Raw genomic sequence first — 13622 nt, forward strand, 5'->3', positions numbered from 1 at the left:
TTGAAGAAAATCATCTTCGTTTGTCATCCCATCGTTGGGCTGTGTGGGTGCGAAGGTGGCTGATGAGTGATATCTTAGCACAAAAAAGTTCTAGTGCAGTGAGGACAGAACAGTGAGACTGGTGGGTAACTGGAGGCACTGTTCTCATGGTTTTTACATTCCTGTCTTTTGGTTTGAGCTGACACTATCAATTGTTTCTCGTTTGTTGATCCGTCTTTGGCAATTGCACTCCTCCAAGCTGAGTGATCCTGGACAAGGGTCTCCCATGATGCTGTGTCAATTTAAAAGTCTTTGAGGGAGGTTTTCAGGATATACTTGAAGTGTTTCTTCCGGCAGCCATGGGATCTTTCTGCAGTTTTCCATAGAAGATTCTGTTAGGGAGTCAGTTGTCAGGCATTCTGGTGACATGTCTAGACCACTGGAACAATTTTTATCATAACACAGTGATGATGCTGACCTTGTCAGCTCTCCTGAAGACCTCTGTGTCTGGAACTTTGTCTTAACACTTGATGTTGAGGAGTTTGCAGAGGCAGCAAAAGTGGAAACCATTGGTTTCCTCTGTGTGTTACTGGTAGACAGTTCAGGTCTCACTCACATAGAGAAGAGTGGACAGATGCCTGTCTGGTAAACCTTGAGCTTGGTTTTTAGGCTCGCCCTCTACATTCCTACAATGGCTTTGGCAATTCTGGCACTGGTGTCTTCATTAATATGAACACAGTAAGAGTGTCCTGCCTGAATGTGTGCATTTATCCACAGCGTTCAACTTTTTAGTGATTTACTTTGTAAGCTCTTGACAGAGTCTTTCTGGAGCAGGTTGGAGCGTGACTTGTCTTCTTTGGTGAGACTGAAGTTCTCACAGGTTGTGGAAAATAGGTCCATATTTACCTCACTTCCAGTGTCATCAGCAAATAGAAAGTCACGCAGTCTGTCAACGAGGACCTTGGTCTTGGCCTGGAAGACTTGCAGGTTGAAGAGGTTGCTATCTATTCAACGTCTGAATCCTCATCCTGGAAGATGTCAGTGAACATGTCTGAGAACATGGTGCTGAAGAGGATTGGTGCCAGTACGCAGGCTTGTTTGATTCCATTGGTGGGGGCTGAAGTCTTGTTGTTGTCTAGGATGCGATCCTGCATGTCATTATGGAACTATTGAACCTTCTGAATGAATTTATCTGGGCACCCAAACTTTCTCATAATCTTCCAGAGCCCTTCACAGCTGACAGTGTTGAAGGCTTTAGTTAGATTGACAAAGGTTGTGTATAGGTCACCATTTTGTTCTCCAACTTCTCCTGCAGTTTGTGCATAGCAAATACTATGTCGATGGTCCCCCTACCCTTTCTGAAATCACACTAGCTCTCCGAAGTAGACCCTGCATAAGTTGTAACATGAGCTGGTTTAGAAGGATTCTTTTAAGGACCTTTCCAGGTCTTGAAGAGCCTAGTCACAGTCTTGCTGAGATTTGCCTTTGGTAATCTCTATTTCATTATATTCTATGGCCTTAATAGGGGCATTGAGTTCAAGAGCAAGAAAGTTATGCTGAACTTATGCAAGACACAAGTTAGACCTTAGCTGAAGTATGTGTACAGTTCTGGGTGCCACATTATGGGAAGGATGTGAATAAATTGGAGGGAGTGCAAAGGTCATTTACAAGAATGGTTCTAGGGATGAGAAACTTCAGTTATGGGGATAATTTGGAGAAGTTGGGACTGTTCTCCTTGGAGGGAAGAAAGCTAGGAAGAGATTTGACAGAAACGTTCAGAATCATCAGGGAGGGGCTGGACAGAGTATAGAGAGAAACTGTTCCTGCTCGTAAAAGGGTTGCGAACGAGAGGGCACAGATTTAAAGTGATTTGCAAAAGAAACAAATGTGATGTGAGAAACAATGCTTTTCACACAAGTTGTTTGGGTCTGGAATTCACTGTCTGGAAGTGTGGTGGAGGCAGATTCAATTGAGCCATTCATGAGGGGATTAAATGATTATTTAAATAGAAACAATGTTCCGGGGTATGGGGAACAGGCAGGGAAATGGCACTAAATCATGATGCTCATTTGGAGAGCCAGTGCAGACACAATAGGTCAAACTGCCTCCTTCTGTGCGTAGCAATTCTGTGATTCTGAAATGTCAGTAGATCTGCAGTTTAATCAGGGGTTTATTTCATTCCCCTAAAGGTTCTATTAATATGATTGTAAGAGAAGCATTAGTGACATAAGGTAACAAGATTCTGAAAAAAAACCAAATTATTTCAAAGTTATCATTAGCTCATCCTTCTTGTCAAAGATTAAAATTTCTGCTACAACTTGCATGTGTGATTGATGAGGCTCAGAGAGGAAGTTAGTGCAAAGTGTGAAATATGTACAAAGTATTGGACACCATATCCACTTGTAAACATTCCATTACTACATGGCTTTAATGGTATTGCCATAGATCTAAAGATTTGCAATAAAGGTAGGAATATTTAGACTTTATGCTTTAGATATGGACACCAGATTTCGTTTTTCTACAGTTAATACCTAAGAACCAGGAACAGGCATAGGCCATTCAGTCCCTTGAGTCTGCTTCACTTTTCAATAGAGTCATGACTGGTCTGACTGGGGCCTCAACCCCACTTCTTGTCTGTCCCCTTAACTCTCTTCTCAATTAAAAATTAGTCCAATTCAGCCTTGAATGTATTCAATGAGCCAGAGAATGGGGAAGAGAATTCCATGGACAGGTGAGTCTCTGAGAAAGATTTCCAGGGCATTAAAGGACAAAGGGGTGATTGTGGCTATGGAATTGGCTTTGGGCATCGAGTAAAATTCTGAAAGATAATGAATGGGAATTTGCTAATGATGAGTTTAGAGACATGGGAAGACTTGAACTTTATGGTCATGAATATCACATCTGAAAGTCGTTTCAGCACAGAACTCTGACAGGAATCATGAGGTGATGAATGAAATGCAGCATAACATCCTAGAAGAGCAACCAATCTGCAAGGTGGCAACTGCTCTGGCATGGACAGTACACACACACAATTTGCTTCAGATGGTTGGAGCATGTGGTTCCTATTAAATGGTCACTGGAAGAAATCCAGATTGCTGTGATGATCCTCCTGTTCCAGAAAGTTCTACACTTAGTTCCACTTTTTCTGCACATTTGAATCGTTTACATAAAGGGAGAATCTCCTTTGTTCTTTTGGCCACATATTTATGGGAGTGTATGTCAATTGACATGAAAACTAGATTTCTGCATGTTGAAAAATTTCAGAGAAATGTTGCTAAAACAGCTAAAGAGGCAAGCAATGTAGATGGGGAATTATGAAAACTAAACAAATGCACTTATGATCTGAATGATGGCTCAAGGGTGTGATGCTTTTCAATGGTGTGTTCAACTAAATGCAGATCCTGCAATGTTTTATTAATAGAGAAAATTATGGGTTTATGATGCATGTTGATGATTCCTAATCATTTGCAGAATTTGAGAAATGTGTTATTAATAGGATTAAAGAGGAATTTCAGATTGGGAGCCAGGATTTAGGGGCTTTTAAATATATTGGTTGAAATATTAAGGCTAGCATTCTCTGATGCCGTATGCTCTGCCACCGCTGCTAGTGAGAATGGAGAATTTGGCACTCAGCCAGATCTACATTCACAGCAGTGGGACTGCAGAATCCCAGCCAGAGATGAGGTCAGAGAATCCCAGCCTAGGGCAATTCCAAAAAACTTTTTGGTCAGTTAAATTGGTCCTGAGCTCAGACAAGATCAGATTTTCACTTTGATGTGTTAGAATTAAGTACAACAATGAAACCTTAAAGTTGAGGATGTATTAAGGACAAATAAAACATTGAAAGAAAATATGGAGACATACATACTTAAGTTTCAGTCCTTGGGTGACCCAAAGAACATGAATTGCTTTCAGTGAGGCTTCGTATGTTAATTTCCACGAAGTGAAGCTGATTTCGTAGTATTTTAAATGAATGGAAATGGGAAATTAAACTTGGGAAGCTAAGAAAGTAAAAAGGGTTGTTAAATGTACTTTAGCTGCAAAAAGCAATGGATCTGTGATTCTATTTGTAAAATACACAAAGACTTTACTGAAGATAATTTTCCTATTGAAAGTTGTGTTGATAATTGTTCTTTATGGGAAACCCAATAGTTGGCAAAAAGTGAGTGAAAAAAATGGTGCTGAAGAGAAAGGAAATCTGCAACATTGAATGAGGTGATGCAAGTCATCAATTATCCAATTTTCACGAAACAAGGCTCTTGTATTAAGAAATTGTTGGGTGTCTGAGAATATGAAAAAAAATCTTCTTTACGATTTGGGATCCGTTAGCTCAGACGGCTAGTCTGTGGTACAGACACCAACAGCATGAGTTCAATAACCATATTGCTATGGTCGCTCATGTCCCTTGCTTGATATGAAATGCACAGTAAGAATTACTGGGGGAGGCTTGGTTGATGCTGATGGTGATGCTGAGTTTGTCAAGTTTCCTGTTCTTGCTGTGCATGTAGGTGGCATAGTTCTGTTGTCTCGTCTGTTTGGCAGTGTTTCGCAGCTGGTCTGCGTCCTGAGCGCAAGTTGAGAGTATGGATTTTATCTTGGTTTCCAGGTTGCAGCATCTGCTGCAGAGCTGGTGTATGAGGTGGTTGAGAAGTGTACGAGATGTGTGACGGCAAAGTCTCTCAGCGTAGTCTGTGTTATAGTTGACCTGAGTGGGTTCATGATCTGTAGCCCTTTTGGTATCTTGTCTGCTTTCTCGTATCTTTGTAGAAACGTGATGTCTGTGTTAATATGCGCAATCTTCTTGGAGATCCTCTCCACTTTGAGCTGGCAGTTTGCGCTGTCGGTGGTAGACATGATGTGGAGCTGCCGATGCTGGATGGGGGTACGCACAGTAAGAAGTATTGGGAGAGGCTTGTTTGATACTGGTGGTGATGCCAAGTGTATCCCGAGCTGTAATTTACTTGTCTCTCTAATAGAGAAACATGCCTGTGGTCCTTTGTGGACTATGGACAGTGGTCGACTTGATTTTGAAATATTGTTTTAGTACGTTAACTGTTTATTTTTTTTGGAAAGGCAAACCCAAATCCATTCCTTCCTTGCTCCAAAAAATAAGTTCAGATTCCAATAGAATCCAATTCATGGTTCCCGCAAGAGATCCAAGCTGACAGGATAAGGCATCTTGGGCTTGATCTGCGCTTGATAAGAGGAAGACGGGATCTATTAATTTTATCAGTTGAAATTAAGTACATACAAATGGCAGGCGTTGATTGGATGGCTACTTGAGCACACATTAAGAGTAGAGTGAAGTCAGGAGATTAATCAGTAATGCTTCACTCGATTAATAAATCAATTGCAGATAAAAAGCTGGCTTTGAATTCTTCCTTTACCAACTGGTTAATGTGCTACACCATTTATACTGATGTGCAAACAGGACATCAACCTCTCTGCTTAAGTAGCTATGCAGTAAAAAGAATATGTTAAACATTTTGATTGCAAACTTTCTGCCTTAAAAATAGAATTATTCAAAGAAACAGCATGTGACTCCATACATCCAGTGGTCACTGAGATAACCACTAAGCAATGTTAAGTGCCTATCACAAAAAGAAATTAGTTTCAGTAGGGAATGAAAGACGCTTGAAACAAAAGCAAGGATAGATTAATGAAGAAAGAAAACAGCATTGTGGTCAATTTGAATGGTTTCACAACTGATTGCAATGGTTCATACCCATACGTGATGGAATATGGTTTCCACCACCTTGGTTCAAGCTTCAAATCTTCCCAGCAGATCTCTGCTCAGCATCCGCTTTACACTTAGACTAACAAATGCCTCTGATGCTAAACTTTGACCATCAGCTTCAATATAGCCTGGGTAAATTCCACTAAACATAGGTTCACAGTTGAGGTTTAACAGTATTTTGAGAATCACAATAAAGCATGGGTGTGTTGTCTTTTCACTCTCTTAGTACAATGTCTCATGCTCTGACAGCGAAATGTATCTAGAGCTCAGGAATTTATCACATGATTGCCCAACTCCACACCCCTCGCTACCTCCCCCCACCCAACCTGGCCCCAACACAGCATGTTTTTAGGACACAGCATCTTCCCAAATGAGGTTAGAAAGAGAACAAACTCTTTGGAGGTTGTTCTAACCTCAAAGAAAGCCTGGTCGGCATTGAGTAGGATGTTAATAGTTTATAAAATGTTAAGTCTTCGTCTAATCTACTGACTTTCAGTTTTAGAAAGGAGACGTGATGGGGGTGATGTGGGAGCTGGTAAACTAACTTGCTCCCAGAAGGCGGGGTGTCTCATTTGAATCGTACACGGGTTGCATTTTCTGGCCCTCAGGAAACCAGGCAGATGAAGGAAGGAGGGGACTGCTTTCTAGGAGAGCTCAATGCCTTTCCAGCACTGCTGCCAGGCCAAGAGAAGCAGGAATATTTCCCTTCCAGCCCTCCCCCACAAACTAACCTGCTTCCCTGCCCTCAGTTATCCATTTACTGAAATGTAAATAACTCCAGGGAAATGGGAATCATATTCCTTCCCCACTCCCATTGAGATGGAGGATGGAACACCATCACCCAAATCAGCAATGTTAACCCTTCATCAGCAATCAGATCACCGCCCTACTCCCTACAGAGACTCTACACCCTCCCCCAATTCCATTCACTATCTTACTGGCTGGCAATCTGCCTAGTGCCTGGCACGGAACCAAACGTGTCAATCTGCTAGCCAAACTTCTGGGCAGGAATCCAGTTCCGAAATAAAACTCATACTGTGTGGAGTCAAAACCCAAATTAAGTTCTCTCACTCACTACCGCTCACAAAAAAAACCTCAGTCAAGATCAAAGCCTTTGTTACTTGGCTGGATAACTGTTGGTTATCAGTCACACAAGCCATTTTTTCATCTCCAATATTTATATAAGCAGGAACTGCAAGTGCTCAAAGCCAAGGTACAGTTTGTTAGATTTCCCCCATGGAGTTGTTTCCTAGGCATGATCACAGTGGTGTCTTGCGTATTTCATGCCTGGAAATTTCAGATCAATCCTGCATAGTTAACAATACCTGTAACTAACACCCAGGACACTCAGACTGGATGTTCCTGGGTGTTCACCTTCCGCAGCTAGAAGGTCATTGTGGCTACTGACAATCTCTCCTCCATGTGGGGTACTTCCACTGACTAGGATCATTAACAGCTTTGAGGAAACTTCTGCTTTTTATTAGTCATCACTAGTTCTGACCCAAATGTGGCCCTGTTCAATTTCCTGAGGAACATTTCTATGAAATTTATCCCCAAATCCCAAAGTGATTTGGAAGTAACTGAACTATTCTCCCAATCTACTTGGTCAATCTTAAATGGTTTAGGAGTGCTGCAACTTATATTTTGTTCTGTTGTTGTTCTGTGACATATTTCACAGACTGCAGTCCAATAGTTGGGCTGGAGCTTATCTTCTAATGAAGAAACGGCTGGCTGCCTTGAGTCCTTTGAGAGAACACAAGAAATAGGAGCAGGAGTAGACCACATGGTGCATCAAGCCTGCTTCACCAATCAAAACAATAGTGGTTGATACCCACCGTTTTCCTGCCACTTCCCAAATCCCTTAGTTCCCTGAGAAACCAAAGATCTGTCTTTCTCAGCCTTAAGTATATTTGACAATGGACCTTCTGGGGTAGAGAGTTCCAAACATTCATAATCCTTAAGGTGAAGTAATTTCTCATCTCAGTCCTAAATGATTGACCCCGTTATCTGAGACTGTGTCCCTGTATTTTAGGTTCCCCGACCAACAGATTGGAAAGAAGTAAAACATATGTTCGCGTGTTCATACCAACAGAAACAATCTCTGAGTGCGTCTGCCAAGCCCCTTCAGAATTTTGTAGGTTTTAATGAGATTGCCTCTCATTTGTTGTATAGTTGGGGCTGTTGTTAGGTTGTTGTGCTGTCACATGTATGAGTTTGTGATGTCATTGACTGCTTCGTGGGTTTTTGCCTTGTCAAGATCAAGCTTCAGTAAACAACTTATCAATAAAGCTGTGTTGTTGTTTTCACCCAACCTCACGTGCCATCACTTTATATTCATTTATCCAACAAGTGCAGTATAACACAAGATAAAAATATCAGGGGTGATTCTCCCAAAAAATTTCTAAGTATTGAATTTCTGTAAAAAGTGGAGTAAATCCTGTTGGGCATTCATGCGGTGGTCGTGCGTGGGCTGCTCTTGGATGTTGCTTCGAGAGTTGCCTAGTGCTTCAGGTCGTTAGTGTACACTTAAACTGGACCAACTGACGGGCAACACGACAGCTCAGTGACTATCACTGTTTGCTGTGCAGATACATGGACCTGGGTAGGATCTCCTACTTGGGTCGGTGTCTGTGGGAGTTTGCACATTCCCCCGTGCTTGCGTGGGTTTTCTCTGGGTGCTCTGGTTTCCTTCCACACCCGAAAAATGTGCTTTTAGGCTAATTGGCGTTAACAAATTGTCCCTAAATTAGACCTTCCTTAATCTGGCACACATATAATTCTCTAAATTTGCACAGCTTTATTGTGGAGTCCAAGAGGCGTAGGCAAAAGCCATAGGTAGAAGAAGGATTGGAATGAGGCACTCACTGAATGTTAAAATGGCGGCGCAGGCTTGTTGGGCCGAAGGGCCTGTTTCTTGTGCTGTGGTGTTCTTTGAATTTAAAAATGAATTTCCCACACCCTGTGCACTGCAGAGTGCCCTAGCATGAATCATGTTAAAATGCTGGAGAGGCCGGCAGCACAAAGCTGAGCAGGCCACTGCGCATGTGCTGAACTGTCAGTGCTGAGATTGGCCATGCGCAGAGGCCCCTTTCCACCGGCCTCACAAATGCTGGTCAATCCCACGACTCCCTATCGCTGCCCTCCCCATGGCCTGATCAATGGACCCCAAACTAGCCCGGGTCAGCCTTCACCACCAACCACCCCCACCCCCACCCCCCCCGCAGCCCCGACCCCCACGCTGATGGTGGCCTCTCTCCCTGTCACTTAGTCTGAGTGCAGAGTGGCAGCAGGACCCCCCACCAATTACCCCAATACAGCCTGCTCCCCTTGGCACTGCCCCATGCCAGATGGGCTGTGGCAAGATCCCCCAGGTATTGGGACTTTGCTCCTTCAACAGTGCCAGGGAGGCCCAGGCTGGCATTGCCAAACTGCATCAGCAGCCAACCCTCTGAAGGGCCTCGATTGCATCCTCCTCCCCTTCACTCCAGCAGGGTCAGGCTGGCAGTTCCCAGCATGTGGAGAGCTGTTGGAGTAAACACTGCTGGAGTGAACCAAGCAGGGGGAGGGGAAGAGGCTAGCAGGCCTACAGATTTCAGTCCTGGGCCTGCTAATGCTATTTAAAATATATTTTAATTAAAAGCTGATCTTCCAGCTTTGCACAATTATGAACTTTGTAAGTTTGATACCATCTTCAAGGCTTTCTAGTTAACCACTGATGGTTTGTATGTCCTTTGGATGTTTCTTTACTTATTGGAATATATCTATACTGTGTATTCTGAAATATCCTCTTAAATGTCATAGAGATTTACAGCATGGAAACAGGTCCTTCGATCCAACTTGTCCATGCTGCGCTTTTTTTAAACCCCTAAGCTAATCCCAATTGCCCGTATTTGGCCCACATCCCTCTATACCCATCTTATCCATGTAACTACCTAAATGCTTTTTAGAAGTTAACATTGTACCCCCCTCTACTACTACCTCTGGCAGCTTGTTCCAGACACTCACCATCCTCTGTGTGAAAAAATTGCTCTTCTGGATACTTTTGTATCTGTCCCATCTCATCTTAAACCTATGCCCTCTAGTTTTAGACTCCTGTACTTTTAGGAAAAGATCACCCTGGATCCTGTGAGATTTAATCTTATGCAACAACCTAACATGTGGTATATTGTCAAAGGCCTTGCTAAAGTCCACGATATTTTCAATATCAACTGTAGGGACTCTATGATTCTAAGTACCAGGACTCCAAGATCCCTCTGTACTTAAAAGTTGTGCCATCTCTATTTGAATAGCATAATATTAAATGACATAAATAATATTAATAAATATTGTTTATTGAGGATAATCCTAGCCAAACTTAGGAATCAACTATACAATTATGATCCAACCAGCTGTAGTATCTGATTTGAACTTTCTATATGGGTTGATGGTGAAAAGAGTTAAATGGTGCCTGTACTGAGTTTAAACCGTGTGGTTTTAACTTCTTGGTCACTTGCTACACCTCACTACCATTCAGTACAGCTAATACATAAAACTTAAACATGCCCAATAGAATGAGAATGCACCAACCCACACAGCTGTGGATTAGGCAGTGAAGTTAACAGCAAACTTTACAGCAAACGGTCACTTTTCTGCTCACACTCTGGTTAGAATTTCATGCTTGAACACCTACTGTGATAACCACAGATCACCAATGTGAGAGTCAGCAAGTTTGCGCTCCTTATTATAATGAGCTTACCCAACCCATTAATGGATGGTGATTGTCGTCCCATCAAACATGTCAAAAATAGAAATGAGTTTCATTGCGTGTTGCACAAAACATAAGAAATAAATGCAGGAGTAGACCACAAGGCCCATTGAACCTGCTCCACCATTCAATATGATGACAAATCCTGGGCTTTAACTCCATTTTTCCACCTGTTCCCCATACCCCTTAATTCCCTGAGAGTGCAAGGCCAGAATTCTCCAGTTTCACACATCTCCACTGCCAGCCAGAATGGAGAATTTGGCAAATCTCTGTTCACAGCAGTGGGACTGGAGAATCCCAGCCACAGACAAAGTCAGAGAATGTGGCCCCAAAATCAGTCTATCTCAGGCTTAAATATATTCAGTAATGGAGCATCCACAGCCAGGAAATGAAATTTCAGAGTGAAATTTCAGCAGTCTGTGAACTTATTCTCGTTTTTCAATCTGTAACTATCTTGTTTTCTCTTCACCGTATCTGATTCATTTTTAATATTTGTCATTCACTTTCTTAATGTTTTACTTCTTTCCAATCTGACCCACTGTTTATTGATTCCTTTCATTGATCCTTAATGTTTAATCTTTGATCAGCATTTTTCAACCCCCACCCCCATGGCAGGTCTTCTGGCTGTGGAGATGGTTCGCCATTGTCTGCTGATGGAATCTTCTGGTCCTGCCAAAGTTGACAGCATTTTGGGTGGCTTGCCTACCCAGCAGAAGATCCTGCTGGCAGGAGGAACTGGAAAATTGCCCCCTTTTTTTTGATCTGCTCCTGTTTTTGTGATTATTGTCTCTCTGTCAGCCCTGGCTCACTGGGCAGCGCTCACCACTCAAGAGTTCAAATGTTCATGACCCCTCTGGGGCAGTGCTGCACACTCTGAGGGGTCGATTTTCAGAAGAGACAGCCTCCCGCCCCTTTTTGTCCGTCGGAAGGTATTGAGCCTGTGTATGGTTTGCATCATTTATGCAAAGACTTCATTTTAAGAGATTTCTGCCTCTGCTAAGCTTAAAATATTAACTAACTTAGTTTTAACTTGACGACATTTTAAAACTCAGAAGGCATGCTGAGTTAGCTAGAAAATTGATTGCATTTTTGAAGGGTATAATGCAAGCAAAAATCGGCTTTTTCTAAGCCAACCAAAGCTTTTCATAAACAATATCTGTGAGGCCAGTTTCTCCAAGTTAGAGACAGCATGTGCCAAACAATTTTGATAAGGCTCATCATCAGGCTCCTGCTGTGTGGGAAGTTAACACTGCAATGTTGTCACCTTAAAGCGAGTGGCACTCTGCCTCAGTAATCTGTGTACTGGTACTGTGACCCCACTATACTTACTTTGGAATATACCCAGCCAGTCCATTTCCAACAGTGTGTGTCAGGTGTTTTGTGATGCTCACTATTCCAGTCTGTAAGTCTTTCATTGATGTTTTCACTAGAGAAAATATGGGGTAGGGAATTACTCTCAGTCTTAGCAAGAATTTCCCATGATCCCTTAATCCGCATTAATTTTTCTGATTGACACAAAGCGCCAGACAGCATCAGCTTTTTGTCTGTGTACTGAGCGAATCAGATTCCACTGGAACAGGTGACTGTGTTTGAAGCAAACAGAAAGATCAACTGTTTTTTCTCTTTCTCTAGGTAGTTCACAATGCTGCAGGCAAACAACAACACAGAGGTAAGACTTTGTATCCATATTTTGGTCTAGGAATAAGAATGTTTGTTAATTCAGTGAGACGTTTGTTTCTCCACAGAATCTGAACTTCTCTCAGGGATAATTCCAATGGATCAGTAGCTTGGAGGTGGCCATTCCATATGTAGTCAGCATATTGAGCATTATCCAGTAAATTGGTAATTGAAGGAATCAAACCTGGTCCCGTTTTCATTCTAACGCTCATTGGTTCCACTTCACTTCTTTCACCCTTTATCCACGATCTGGATCTCTTCCATGCCTTCAGCTCATTTTCTCTTCTTGCTCCCTGTTGCTCTTGCTCCCCTGCAACTAGACACTCACCTGCCTTTACACGCAATCTCACTCTCTGACTCACTTTTCTCTCATTGTCTCTTGCTCCTATAATCCAACCCCCACCCCCAATACTCTCAGACTCACACCCTCTTTCTCCCCATTGTTTGCTTTCTTTCCCTCTCAAACTCTCTGAAAATTCTGGAAGTTAGAATGATATCAGGAGTCCTGGTCCACTCCACATATTTTTCATATATCACATTTCAAAAAAGGAGGGAGACAGAAAGCAGTAAACTATAGGCCAGTGAGTCCAACATCTGTCACTGGGTAAATGTTAGAATACATTATTAAGGAGGTAGTAGCAGGACTGTTAGAAAATCATATTTCAATCAGGCAGAGTGAATATGGTTTTGTGTAAGAGAAATTTATTAGTGTTATTTAAGGAAATAACAAACCCAGGCTGGATAAAGGGGAATCAGTAGATGTAGAGCAGGATTTTCTTCCCCCTCTGTGCCGTGTTTCATGACTATTGGAAGTGCACACAGCTCACTAGCAGTGGGATCTTATGGTACTCGCTGTCCTCAATGGGGTTTCCTGTTGAACATACCCCTTGCCGCCTGGGGTGGGGGTGTGTTTTGATAGGACTGTAAGATCCCTCTGGCGTGAACAGTAGCAAGATTTCAATGGTAGTGTATTTGGATTTCCAAAAGGCATTTGGTAAGATGCCAGCCAAGTTAAATGCTCAGGTTAATAAAAGCAAAATATCTACAGATACTGGGTATCTGAAATTAAAAAGTGATGGAGAAAATCTTAGCAGGTATGGCAGCATCTGTGGAGAGAGAAACAGAGTTAACAATTCAAGTCCAATATCATTTTTCTTTAGAACACATGGAGCTCATGGTATAGGGGAATGATATATTGACGTTGAGACAGAGGATTAGCTAGCTAACAGAGAGTCCAGATAAATAGGTCATTTTCAGGTTGGTAACCTGTAACTAATGGAGTGCCGCAAGTTATCAGTGCTGAGGCCTCAACTATTCACTGTTTCTATTAATTAGGTTGACTGGCCATGTTAAATTGTCCCATAGTATCCAGATGTGTAGGTTAGAAAGAACAGCGAGGTAAATATGGGGGGTTGCAGGGATAGGGCCTGGGTGGGATTGTTGTAGTTAGAATCGATGGGCTGAATGGTCTCCTTCTGTACTGCA

General features: G+C 42.3%; 1 protein-coding gene across 1 annotated transcript in view; it reads left to right on the forward strand.

Annotated features, from left to right (window-relative positions):
* The window catches only part of tnfsf11 (TNF superfamily member 11), a 41825-nt gene that overhangs the window by 19728 nt on the left and 8475 nt on the right, over window positions 1–13622 (forward strand). The window contains exon 3 of the mRNA XM_080203316.1: window positions 12093–12129. Coding sequence (XP_080059442.1) covers window positions 12093–12129 — 37 coding nt within the window. The remainder of the gene's footprint in view (window positions 1–12092; window positions 12130–13622) is intronic.

This window comes from Carcharhinus amblyrhynchos, chromosome 15 (genome assembly GCF_965287045.1).
Source record: "Carcharhinus amblyrhynchos chromosome 15, sCarAmb.v2.hapA, whole genome shotgun sequence".
NCBI classification, from domain to species: Eukaryota; Metazoa; Chordata; class Chondrichthyes; order Carcharhiniformes; family Carcharhinidae; genus Carcharhinus; species Carcharhinus amblyrhynchos.